The following is a 13,170-nucleotide window of genomic DNA, read 5'->3' on the forward strand; positions in this document are numbered from 1 at the left end:
GGGGAGGGAGGAATGGGGAGTGACTGCTAATGCATGCAGGACTTCTTTGGGGTGATGAAAATGTTTTGGAATTAGTGGTCGTGATTGCACACCTCTGGGAATATACTAAAACCCACTAAATTGTACGCTTTCATAGGGTCCATTTTCTGGTACATGAATTAGATCTCAGTTTTTAAAAACATAATATTTGAAAATTTACTTTAATGTCATTATTATAAATAAGCTACATGAAAGAAACAGATTTAGGAATAACATAGGATTAGAGAGAAATGCTAATGAGTATACCCCTATCACTAACACTAAATTGTTATTGGGACAATTGGATTATTGGATTAATGATGACTTCTCTCACTTACCTATGAACTATAAATTTGGTTCACTGAATTTAAAAAAATCAAATCAGTGTGTCTTTTTGCCTGCAAGAAGGCAGGCAGGAGCTGAAGGGCTGGAGGAACTGCCGGGACCGCGTCTGGGGGCAGCGCAGGGGTGCCGCTCTGACTTCCCTGCTGGGTCTGATGATACTCCTTCACCCTCCACTCTGCGTGCTGCTTCTGAACCAGCCTGACGGGGAGCTCAGGGTTAGCTAAGACTGTTTGCCGAGCTGTTTCCTACCATTCTCCCCATTTCTTTTTGGGAAATGTTCACTATTCTGGCTCTGAAGCCTTTTATAGACAAGAAGTTAAAGGACGTGTGTGTGTGTGTGTGTGATGTTTGGTTTCTTTCCTTAGCAAAGATGAACTGAGAAACAGCTCTACTGAACAACCACTACTGAAATCCAGAGTACAAAAATGGAATCAATGAGATATAAACGAAGGATGGAGCCAGGGAGAATGCTCACCACTATCCCAGCATGAGAATGTATAGATTTTTTTTCCTCCCCCCAAATTAGAAGGTAAAGTCCAGTGCAGTCTAACACACTTATCCGAACTGTGGCTCATGAATATAGTGATTTGGCTTCTGTGCATCTATTAGCTCCCTTTTTCTTTTCAGTGTGCACGACAAACGATCTAATGACCTAAAGGAATAGTTTGACCTACAGATAAACAACTTAAAATTTAAATGGAGGAGGAGAAGGAATGGACTGTTCCAGGAACAGAGTTATTTAGCATCAAAAGGTCAAAGGAGGTGGCTGCAGCAATCCGTCATTCAGTGGAAGTATCAGAATGAAAATATTAACCTGTGTTTTGTGGCTGCCTTGGACAGAGCCCCCTGACAGCTGAAATCTGCTACACTGTGAGTGTGTAAATCTTTTTAAATTCACCCAGCTCTTTATCTCCAAAGAGTTTACACTGCCAGGCCTGGACCCTTCATATACACAAATACTTCTTAAAACAATAAAATAGAAAAACAGAAAATAGACGCTGTCTTTTCTAGCCTCGATCATCCAGCGTCCACGGAGACTAGCCATCAATCCCACCTCAGCGTTTCCTGAATTCCTCCACCACGAGTCACCTTCAGCCATTCCTCTGAGCACTCCCTAGAACATGTCATCACTCAAGAACTGCCCTACTCTGAAATCTTGCTTTCCAAGATGACTTCTTCTCGATTACTTCCAGCCCTCTAGTTCCGTTTAATGCATCTACACTTTGGCCTCATTGAGCCAGTAGATCCAATAATCCTTTTATTCTCTCTCATTCCATCAATACCCACCTGACTCTCCTCTCTTGTCTAGTCTAGAATCCCATTATCCATCACTTGAACCACTTTCTTGCTCCATTCCCCCCATCACCCCCTGCCATGTTCTCTGCTTTATCTGCTGCTAATTCCTAATCCGGGAGTCAGCAGACCTTTCCTGTAAAGAACCAGATTGTAACTCCTTTAGGCTTTATGGGACACACGGTCTCTACTGCAAGTACGCTCCGCTTTGCAGCACAGAAGCAAACAAAGATGACACGTAAACCAATTACTGTGGTTGTTCCAGTAAAACTTCATTTACAAAAACAGGGAGGGGCCTCATTTGGCCCCAAAGCTATGGTTTGCAAGTTCCTGTCCTAATCCTATTTCAATTCAAGTATCTACCTTTTTCATTCCTACCCCCAGGCGGCTCAGCACTATTGAAGAAAAGGATCCTGCAAATTAGGATTCCTGCAAATTAGCGTTCCTACAAATCACGGCTCCTGGCTCCTTTGTCAAATCAGTGTCTTATCGGCTCCTTCTTCCATTCTCTGGAGTGGCTATTCTAAATTGTACCAGTCCTTTCACCGACTTCTACCACTCCAAACCCCTTGGTCTGGGCAGGTGACCTCAGACAGTAAGATACGGAGGCCATGACATATAATGTGTAGTGCATGAAAGCTCGACACATCTTAATTATTAAAAACCACAAAACCCTTCTCTCACATCCGATACATCCTTTCCCCTCCTTCCGTACAGGCCCTCAGGATGAGGTGTTTTCTATTCTGGATTCTAGCCTCCTTGCCCCCGGCCATGCCCCATCTCAGGCTAGCCCCCTTCCCTCTCCCCTGCTCTTGTCTCCCAGCTCCCACCCCGTTTCCTTCCAGGCAACAGCCCCCCTGCGGGGCTCCCTGCTCCAGTTTCACCCCCTCCATGACAATCCTCCACATTCCCTGACACAGTAATTTTTCTGAACACATTTGAAAAGCCACTTACCCGGTTTAACACCTTTAGTGACTTGCATTCTCTTCAAAATAAAGTCCAAGCTTCTTAACCTGGCCCACACAGCTCCTCATCATCTGTCCTGGCATAATTTTCCAGTGTTTTCTTCCATTATTTGTTCATGCACGCATTCCATCCCTGCTTTACTAGGCTGCTTTTAATTCACTTATTAAATACTGGGTACCTATTATGTCCAAGACACCGTGCCTGGTGCTGGGGATACAATAGTAAACAAGCAGACAGGGTCCCTTCCCTTAGGAAGGGGCATTCCACTTGGGGGTGGGGAGACATTAAACAATTCAATACATACATAATTATACTGAATTATATAATAGAATTAAAATTAGACCATACGTGGTAGAAGGATACTTATAGGTACTAAGACAACATATAGTGGGAGGGGGATTTGAAATAATAGAGGGGGTCAGGAAATCTTGCAGAAGTGCTCTCTGAGCTGACCCCTGAAGGATGAGTAGGAGTGAACTGAGGAAGGGGTGGATCAGAAGTGTTCTGGTCTGAGGGAACAACAGTACAAAGGTAGCGAAGCAATTTGGTTTACTTGACAAAACAGAAAGAACACAGGCTGCTGGGAGAGGCAGAAGCTAGGCCGAGCAGGGTGTGGAAGGCTATTTGATCTCTAGGAACACAGTGAGAAGTCTGGGGTTTCAGTGGGGGAATTTAGTCCTCAAGTCCTCTGGCTGTTCTGTGGACAATGAATCGGAGCTCCTAGAATCTCTTTGGTCAGTCATAACTGTGCATTTTTGCTCAGCCTGGAATGCCCTTTCTGGAAGCATAGGAGTCTCCTCGTTCCTGAGAATAAGAAAGGAACTCCTGGGTACTTTTGGGAAATAACCAGAATGGATCTGGAGGGTTAGGAGGGGGCTGGGGGCCTAGAGCTCGAAAAGTGGAACTAAAAATATGGACACTGGAGTAATAGCAAACTTTTCTATGGCACCTGCCTGGTACCAGATCCTACTCGGATCTGTTTCGTGTTTGTGAATTCATGGAACCCTCCAGCGGCTGTATGTGGCAGTGCCAGCCTGTTCCCACCCTGTAGATGAAGACACTGATGCATACGGGTCACAAAACCAGTGGCCGGGCTGAGACAATGAACCCCGGCTGTGTGACTCCAGAGCCTGAGCCGCTAACAACTCTGCGATTCACCACTCTCTGTGCTATGATGGAATATATACTCCATCTCCATGTTTTAAAACCCAAAATACAGTATGAAGATTTTGCCTTAAACAGTCATATGCATTTAAAAAATTAGAATAAAAATCAAGTTTATATTTACCCACATATTTATCATTTCCAGTGCTCAGTTTTTCCTCCCCACCAAATGCACTGGGGTCTTCCCCTCCATGAATAGTTTAACCGTCAGTCAAGGATTCAGGCAGAGTTTACAGACACAATGTGGGGTGGGGCTCACCCCTTCCGAGTTTCCCTCCCTTTTGGGATTTCCCGCAGAACTGTCCAGCTCCTTTGCCAGTACTGAAGCTCTCTTTTGATACCTCATATGACTGAAGTGTGCCCTCCCGGTCTTAATGTTGGCTACTGTATTTTTCAGCGCCGGAACTCTCATTTCATTCTTTCTTTACAGATGATAGTATTCTGATGAAATTCTCCATCTTTCCCTCTGTGCTCTTGATCATATTAATCACAGTTATTTTAAAGTACCTATCTTATAGCATCAGTATCTAGCTTATCTGTGGGTCTGTTTCTGCTGTCTGTTTTTCTCCTGGATTTTAAATGCCAAAAATTTTTGCACAAAAAATGACAGGAGCTCTTAAGAAAGGATTTCGTTGTCTTCTAGAAGACAGATGGGATACAAAGCAATGACTTTGCTCTAGCTGGAGCTGGGTTGCAGCATTTGTGAGGGCTAGTCTCGTTCTGGTTTGCCCTTCCCCCTAGACCGTAGTTCTGGTGCTTCGGGTGGGGCCTGTCGGCGGCCCCGGCTGAGAGCATGGAGTCCTTACCAGAGCCACTACAACATGGCAGATCCTGAACTCTGACCTCTGTCTCCCAGCACCATGAGATGATTCGAATCTCATGGTTGGCGTGTTGGCCCCTTCGAAGCTGCTTCTCATGTAGTTTCTTGGCACCACATTCAGAACGTGTGCCGCTTTAGCAGGAGGCAGATGTTTCAGTAGGAAATTACACAAAGACTTTTCGGCTTTCTCCTCTGTGACTTCCTCTCCTCTGGAATATTGACTCCTGGAGTCCCTGCCACCTGGGAAGCCCCAAACTCCAAACCTATCTCCCAAGCTCAGCGAGACCGTGGAGAGTCCAGGCCTCTGACTTTCCCTTGGTTTCTATATCTTACTCTGCTAACAGGTAAATGATCCACGGTGGGAAAACTGAGGTGAATGTGGGACCAACTAAAAGTACTAGTTTCCTACTTTATTCACATCACTTCTGACACCAAATGTTTGGGTTTTACACACAAGGATTTCTCTCTTTCTCTGTATGTGACACCAACTAGGTGTCCTATAATTTAACTCCATTCTGACACTACCCAGAGTTAGTGCAGACCCCAGAGATTAAAAGCTCAATCCCTTATTCTCAAGACTCAAGTCTCAGGACTGCCCTCCACTTTAGATGCCAATCAAAAGTCTAGGCCTCCTGTATTTCTGACCTACCGGCTATAAATTGAGGGATCCCATGATCCCTTCCTTGGGTTTGATAATTCACTACAATGGCTCATGGAACTTAGGAAAGTGCTTTACTTACTATTACTGGTTTATTATAAAGAATACAACTCAGAACAGCCAAATGGAAAGGATGCGTAGGGCAAGGTATGGGGAAGGGGCCCAGAGCTTCCAAGCCTTCTCTGGGTATGCCACCCTCCCAGAAACTTCATGTGTGCACCAACCTGGAAGCTGTCTAAACCCCACTGTCTAAGGTTTTTTATGGAGGTTCCATTACAGAGACATGATTGATCAAATCACTGGCCATGGGTGATTAATTCAACAACCCTAGAGGTCAAGGGGTGGGGCTGAAAGTTCCAAACCTCTAACCACCTGATTGGTTACTCTGGCAACCAGCCCCCAACTTCCAAGGGTTACCTCAGCATAAACTCAGATATGGAAGAAGGATCTTATTACAAATAACAAAAATATAACTCTTCTCACCCCTATCACTCAGGAAATTCCAAGGGTTTTAGGAGCTCTGTGCCAGGAGCCAGGGATGAAGACCAAATATATATTTCTCATTATATCACAACATCACAGTCCTTTTCCGAAGGATCTTGACCCATTCTGTGTTTTCTACCTTGGTTGTTTTACAGGACTTCAAACCAGCTTTTAATAGTTTTCCAGCTTTAACCAGTATTTTTGGTGGGAGGGTTAGAACAATACTATCTACTTCATTATAAATAGAAGCAAGTCTTCCTTGCTAACTGGCTTTAGAGGAGCTTCCAGCTAATTTTTATAACTAAGTGTACCTGGTACACAGGCAGCGGCCAAAAACTATTTTCAATGATCTTTTGGGGGGTATTTGTGAAAGAAATGAAATCAAAGTAACAACTTCCCAGGGGAACAACCATGCACTGAAACCACCACACTCACCGCGACCAGTACTCAGTGGCTTCCACATTGGCAGTCTCTGCAGAGGAGTTAATTTGGTGACAAAACTAAGACTCTGTTTATTTTTAGGCTATTCGGTCCCCCCCCAAGTTCTGCGAAGGGCAGCAAGGAGAATCTGCTATCATTCACGGAGGTGAGTTTCTTTAGCCTCGACATGTTGGCTTCCATTGTTTGTACATATATGGCACTTTTGACCTGAGTTTGAGGCAGTTTAAAATATTTTCATTAAAAACTTTATATTTATATGAGTTCGTCAGCATTATTATACATAAGAACCAATAAAGCTACTCAGTCTTTGAAAAATGCACGAACAAACAAATCCTTCTTTTACTAATTGACTTTAAAGAAGAAAGCATAATTATACAATGTAGGATTTGGTAACTGACAGCCAACAACCTGGATTCCCTTTACCATCCAGGCTCAAGAATACTGTGACCCTTTGAATGTTTTATAGGACAGAAAAAGGAAGAGATTCTCCACTGTTGTTTTGCAATCGGTACACAGCCCTTTAAAAAAGGCTGCATGGGGCGCCTGGGTGGCTCAGTCGGTTAAGCGGCTGCCTTCGGCTCAGGTCATGATCCCAGGGTCCTGGGATCGAGTCCCGCATCGGGCTCCCTGCTCTGCGGGGAGCCTGCTTCTCCCTCTCCCTCTGCCTACTTGTGTTCTCTCTCTATCTCTCTGTCAAATAAATAAATAAAATCTTTAAAAAAAAATAAAAAATAAAAAAATAAAAAAAAAAATAAAAAAGGCTGCATGTGCGCGCGCGCACACACACACACACACACATTGTGTGTACACACAGCAATATATATAATAACTAATTCTTTTTATACAGTCTCTAAATAAGTAACCTAAATGCCTAACAGGAAGCTCTTATTTAATGCTAATTCTTTCTTACTTGTTCGGCATTAGAATTGCTCAAAACTTGTGCTTCAACCAAGCACTTGGAGCTCCCAACGGAGAACTGCCTCTCAGGTCTTTAATAAAAGTGGTGCTTTCCCAACTGAGAAGTCCTTCTCTGGTGTGGACATTTTAATACCACTGGATGGAGAGTGAAAGTAGGGAACCAAAACCAGAGGCAGAAAGCACAGAAAAGTAACAGAAGAATGCTTCAAAAGAAGAGTGTGTGTGTGTGTGTGTGTGTGTGTGTGTGTGTATAGACTCACCCCATGTGGTCACAGGCTTGAGGTTTTCCTCATCCATCTGAGCAATGCTGGATTGTGTTAGCTTCTGAAAGTCCTTATTGCTTACAATCTCCTTCACTGGGTTAAATGTTTTAAATGAGGGAGAGACATAGAGTGTCTCTACAGAGGCTTGATTATAGAAAGTAGAATCGGACTTTGACATCCTTAAATTAGGGCTGATAAACTCTTCTTTATCCGGTGACCAAAATGATGGTAAAGCTGTCAACATTTCAAAACTTCTTGCAGCTGACTGCATTTCTAGAGGCATTTGCAAAGGGCGTTCGGTTACAGTATTTGTAATGGTATGGTCTGATTTCTTGTCCAAACTCACATTTGTCTGCAGAGATGGGCTCTTTTCTGTGCCCCTAAGCACAGCATCTGTAAAATGACAAATAAAAACTATGATCAAAAAATACAGCTGAAAGTATTCTATTCCAAGTCCGTTGCAATTTTATTTATTTTTTATTTTTATTTTTTTAAAGTCAACTCTACACCACACGTGGGGCTCGAATTCATGACCCTGAGATCAAGAGCTGCATGCTCCACTGACTGAGCCAGTCAGGCACCCCCAAATCCGTTGCAATTTTAATAAATCAGATTTTTTTTTAAAGATTTTTATTTATTTATTTGACAGAGAGAGAGAGACAGCGAGAGAGGGAACACAAGCGGGGGAGTGGGAGAGGGAGAAGCAGGCTCCCCGCTGAGCAGGGAGCCCGATGCGGGGCTCCATCCCAGGACCCTGGGGTCATGACCTGAGCCGAAGGCAGCCACTTAACCGACTGAGCCACCCAGGCACCCCATAAATCAGATTTTTTAATGCCATAACAGGATTCTCTATTTAGTTGTTTCTACTTTCTTACTATGTTTCTCTTCTGCCTATATAAAGTATACCCCAGCTATTACTGATGCATTAGTCATTTGGTGGCTATTTCTCTCTCTCTCCTCACTGAAGCACAAGACAAGGAAAACTTCAAATAACTTGTCTTTAAATATTTCTCTCTTCACCCACTTAATCTGTCTCTGAAACCACTATATTTTTAGTACCTTCAAACATTCATCTTTTACAAGATAAACTAGAGAAAATATGCCACATCATACTGGTCTATCCCTATAGAACCCCCAGCTACAAAAAAAGTCTATTCCCCCTATAATAAAAAAATGTCTTCTTGTCCCAGTGTCTAGGCAAAGCCCATGAAAGAAAACCCTACTTAGGTAGCAGCCTAATTTTAATAAACCGTTTGTCTATGTGGGAGAGCAATCTCTCAGAGCCGCTGTGATGATTACCAAAATGTAAGTTCCATCAGGTTGGAATCTTTGTCCATTTCATTCATTACTATCACCACAGGGTACATAGACTATAACAAAGTACCTGGAATGTAATGGACAAGCAACATTTATTACAAATGGAAGAACTGAAAGGAACAGATATTTAAGGTGGGTCTGATATAGGAAGATCTATTGAATCTATAAATTATGAACCTGGTCCAAATTTTTAGATGCGAATTGCTATCAACACTCAGTGCTAGGGCTTGCTCTCAAGTAGCTTTACCTGAAGTTGGATATGGAAGGAAAGAGAATTCTCTTAAGAGACAGAGTTGATGAAATGAGAGGCATAACGAGGTGAGAGTGGGCAAAAGGAAGATGAAATCATTTGAAGCTTCCAGAAGAGAAGAGGATACAGGAACTGTGTAATCTGCCATCAAGGGCTGACATATCACAATGCACATCATAACCTACCTCGCAAAGTACGTTTATAGGCCGTCACCATCACTGTCAGGCTCTGAGTTATTAAAGAGAAACAGATCTCCTTTGACGCTAAAAACCTTCCCTCCCCTTTTCACCCACCGTTGGAGGCCAGCCCGGGCAAAAGGGCTGCTGGGAGGCCACAGCATCAGACCTCACTGCCTCTGGCAGGAAGTCCGGTTCTTTCCAACCCTCTCAGCTGCAAGCTTTCTCATCTTTTCAAACTCAATTCAAGCTTCACATTCTCCTGCCCCAATCCTTTCCTTTTCTTTCCTTGCCCTATCCTGTTCTTTGTCTTTCCTCCCCACACCCTGTTTGGAGCCCTGTGGATTATCATTTCTCACCAGTCTGGCCCCTACCTGAGAACAGGCCTCTGAAGAGACCTTAGAAGGAGTCTTGTTTGTGCCCCTTAACAGCGCGGTCCCTAGGATGTGCTCAGTAAATGCTTGTTGAGGAAAAGGACAAATCGAAGCACAAGGATAAAGAAAAAGTAATGCCTTTGTTTTTTTTTAAATCAAATATAGTTTACTAAATAATAATTAAAAGAAACAGCAAATCAGTAGATGAAAATAACTTCCAAAATATCTCTAATTTGCATATGACCAAGTTATATCTAGTTGGTAAAAGGGTCTGTTAAAAATACTAATATATTCCTGGTAGAAAGCTAGATTTACAGTATTCCCAAGTACATGTGTACATCACCATATTTACATAAAAGCATTCCTTAAAAATGAATTGTAGTCAAAGATTTCTCCATTGATTTCCATTTTACATCTGAGAAAAATGGGGGAAAAGCATTTTTCTATAGCAACAGAATCATCTTAAAATTTAGCAATATGTCAAGTAAAATAATTCAGAATGACAATGACTTTCTGATGGAAATACTCATAATAACACTCAACCTAAATCAAAACTGGGATATATAAACTCATCTGTATAGCCATCATTTTACTTTATTATTTATTATTATTTTTTTAAGTAATCTCTACACCCAACAAGGGGCTCGAACCCATGACCCCGAGGTCAAGAGTTGCATGCTCTAGTGACTGAGCCAACCAGGTGCCCCTAGCCATCATGTTGATGTTTAGTACAAAAGCTTAAAATTATAAAAGAAAAAGTTATCTTAAAATTCAATGAGATGGGGCGCCTGGGCGGCTTAGTAGGTTAAGTGTCTGACTCTTGATTTTGGTTCAGGTCCTGATCTCAGGGTTGTGCGATCCGAGCCCTGTGTTGGGCTGGGCTTGGAGTCTGCTTGGGATTCTCTCTCCCTCTGCCCCCCAACCCCCACCCCAGCCGCTCAGGTTCGGCTCTCTCTATCTCCCTCTCAAAAAAAAAAAAAAAAAAATTCAATGAGACAAACCAGACTGAAGTCTAGCCACCCTCTTTCCCAAATGTCCAGGAGGAACAGAACGCAGTCTTCTAATTGCTTAGACTTTCTGTTTGTTTGTTTTAAAAAATTCATTTATTTGTCAGAGAGGGAGAGAGCACAAGCAAGGGAGCGGCAGGCAGAGGGAGAAGCAGGCTCCGCTGAGCAAGGAGCCTAATGTGGGGCTCGATCCCAGGACTCTGGGATCATGACCTGAGCCAAAGGCAGATGCTTAACCAACTGAGCCACCCAGGTGTCCCTAGACTTTGTTTTTTAAACTGGTAATCTTTTTTTCTTTTTAAGATTTTATTTATTTGAGACACACAGAGAGAGAGAAAACAAGCTGGGGAGAGGGGCAGAGGAAGAGGAAGAAGCAGACTCCTTGATGAGCAGGGAGCCTGATGTGGGGCTCGATCCCAGGACTCTGGGATCACGGCCTGAGCCGAAGGCAGATGCTTACCCTACTGAGCCACCCAGGCATTCCTAAACTGTAATCTTTTTAATGAATAGAACACTATGATCTAAAGAAGAAAGCATGACAAGATTCAAAAATAATGATTTTAAATGCAGTGTAGATGACAGAGGAAAATGTTTACTTAACTAGAAGGTGGAAGAGGCCTGAAGAGTCTAGAGAGTAAGCTGTGCTGGGGCCCTCCGCCGCCTCCTTGCTCCACCCTTCTTCCTGTGCGACACGCCAAACAAATCCTCCGAAGTCCAACCACTACTTTATTTATAGTTAATATTCACAAATCCTTCAAAACTCCCTCTTGTTTCAGTGACAAAGTCTAAATTCCTTGGGTTTTAAAGGCCCTCCATTGCTGCTTCTTTTTTTTAAAATTCGTTTTTCCTTTTCTTTTCTTTTTGGTTACAGTCACTCTAGAAAACTAATATACCTGCTAAGGCCTTTACTGAGTTAAGAAAGTCTGACCCACTTGCATCTGGCTCTACATGGTCTGGAGGTATCACATGGGGGTGTCAGCCATACCACAGAGTTTGGCCAGCTGCTAAATGCAAAGTGGAAGGTGGCAGAGTTATAGCTTGCAAATACTCTCCCAGCCAATCCTTCCAGTTTCTGGAGAGCATGACCCTGAACAACAGCTTAATTCTTCATCAAAGGATCCACTGAAGACCCTTCAACTTGACTTCCATTTATATACACATTATCTAGAAACCTCTACTGCCTTCAACTTTCAATAACTTCACTTTTTTGTTTCTTTTTTAAAAATTGAGCTACAATTGACATATAACATTGTATTAGTTTCAAGTGTACCACATAGTGATGTGGTATGTGTGTATATTGTAAAATGATCACCACAGTAAGTCTCATTAACATCCACCACAGTTATATATTTTTTTCTTGTGATGAGAACTTGTAAGATCTACTCTCTTAGCAACTTTCAAATATACAACACAGCATTGTTAACCTTAGTCACCATGTTGTACATTACATCCCCAGGGCTTATTTTATAACTGGAAGTTTGTACCTTTTGATCATCTTCACCCATTTCTTCTTTTCCCATTATTATTATTCTATTGCTTATTTTCTATTGCTACTCAACAGGAAACTAACCTCCAGTCAGGTCATCTCTTCCACACTCACATATCCCACGTTCATTAGGGTCCCTTTAGCTTCATTCCCCATGGTTCTTTAGCTTTACTACAATCGATTTCTCACCCTGCACTCCAACACTGGAATACCCTCCCCCTTCTCTATCTATTTCAACCCTACCAACTTCTCAAGGCCCATCTCAACTACTTTTGGAAACTATTTCCAATCATGTCTACCTAATCCTTCCCTTCTCTGCATAGTAAATATTAGTTTCTGTAAATTCATTTTTTTGGTAAATTCAGTTTTTTCACTAATTATATGCTCTATAGAACCTATAATACATATTAAGTTTCTTCATTCTGACTTTAGAGCCTCCACCATGCTTTTGCATGTAGGAAGTATGCAAATATTTGTTAAATTTAATAATTTATAAATTATCTAATATAAATGTTGTATGTTGATTTTGTGTATAATAATGTACACTGTATGTGAACGCTGAAAGGAATAATAATCAATCAAGAAACACTTGCTGAGCACCTACTGTTTGCACTGGACTGTATTAGACTCTGGAGCCATACATAAATGCAAGTCACAGTTCCTACTGTCATTGAACATAAGATCAACTGTGGATTTTATAGGGGTAGGTAGGTAGAATATATATACATACCTGCATATACATATGTATATACATACAAAAGTATATGTAAGATAAACACATAGAAATAACTAATAATACAAGTTACCAGTTCAGTTTCATAATGTCTAAGAGATTGTAGTTTCTCAATAAGTGAGTGAACATAAAGAATACATTTGTATAATACAGTAAATTGAACATGTTCAGATTGGGTTCCCCCGAAAACCCCGAAAGCAGACTCTGAGAAACAGACTTGGATGCTGGTAGCTGATCTGGCCAGCGATCCCAAGAGCACGAGTGAAGGAGTGCGAAAGGTCAAACAAAAAAGAGATAAAGTCAATAGAGTGTATTAATGGCCAGATGACTATTGTGGGCAAATGAGGTTCGATCCAGCTGGGTGCTGCAGAGCTGTCCTTTCAGGAATGGGAAGGAGACTCTCGCCTTCACTGGTTCAGTGTTGCCCCCATGAGTAATAAATCTGTGGCACTTCTAGG

General features: G+C 42.2%; 1 protein-coding gene across 1 annotated transcript in view; it reads right to left on the reverse strand.

Moving 5' to 3' along the window:
* Positions 1 to 13,170, reverse strand: part of ENTHD1 (ENTH domain containing 1) — a 107,749-nt gene that overhangs the window by 4,700 nt on the left and 89,879 nt on the right. Inside the window, exon 6 of the mRNA XM_032416315.1 lies at positions 7,367 to 7,762. Coding sequence (XP_032272206.1) covers positions 7,367 to 7,762 — 396 coding nt within the window. The remainder of the gene's footprint in view (positions 1 to 7,366; positions 7,763 to 13,170) is intronic.

The sequence above is a fragment of the Phoca vitulina genome, unplaced genomic scaffold, assembly GCF_004348235.1.
Source record: "Phoca vitulina isolate PV1807 unplaced genomic scaffold, GSC_HSeal_1.0 scaffold19, whole genome shotgun sequence".
In the NCBI taxonomy this organism is placed as follows: Eukaryota; Metazoa; Chordata; class Mammalia; order Carnivora; family Phocidae; genus Phoca; species Phoca vitulina.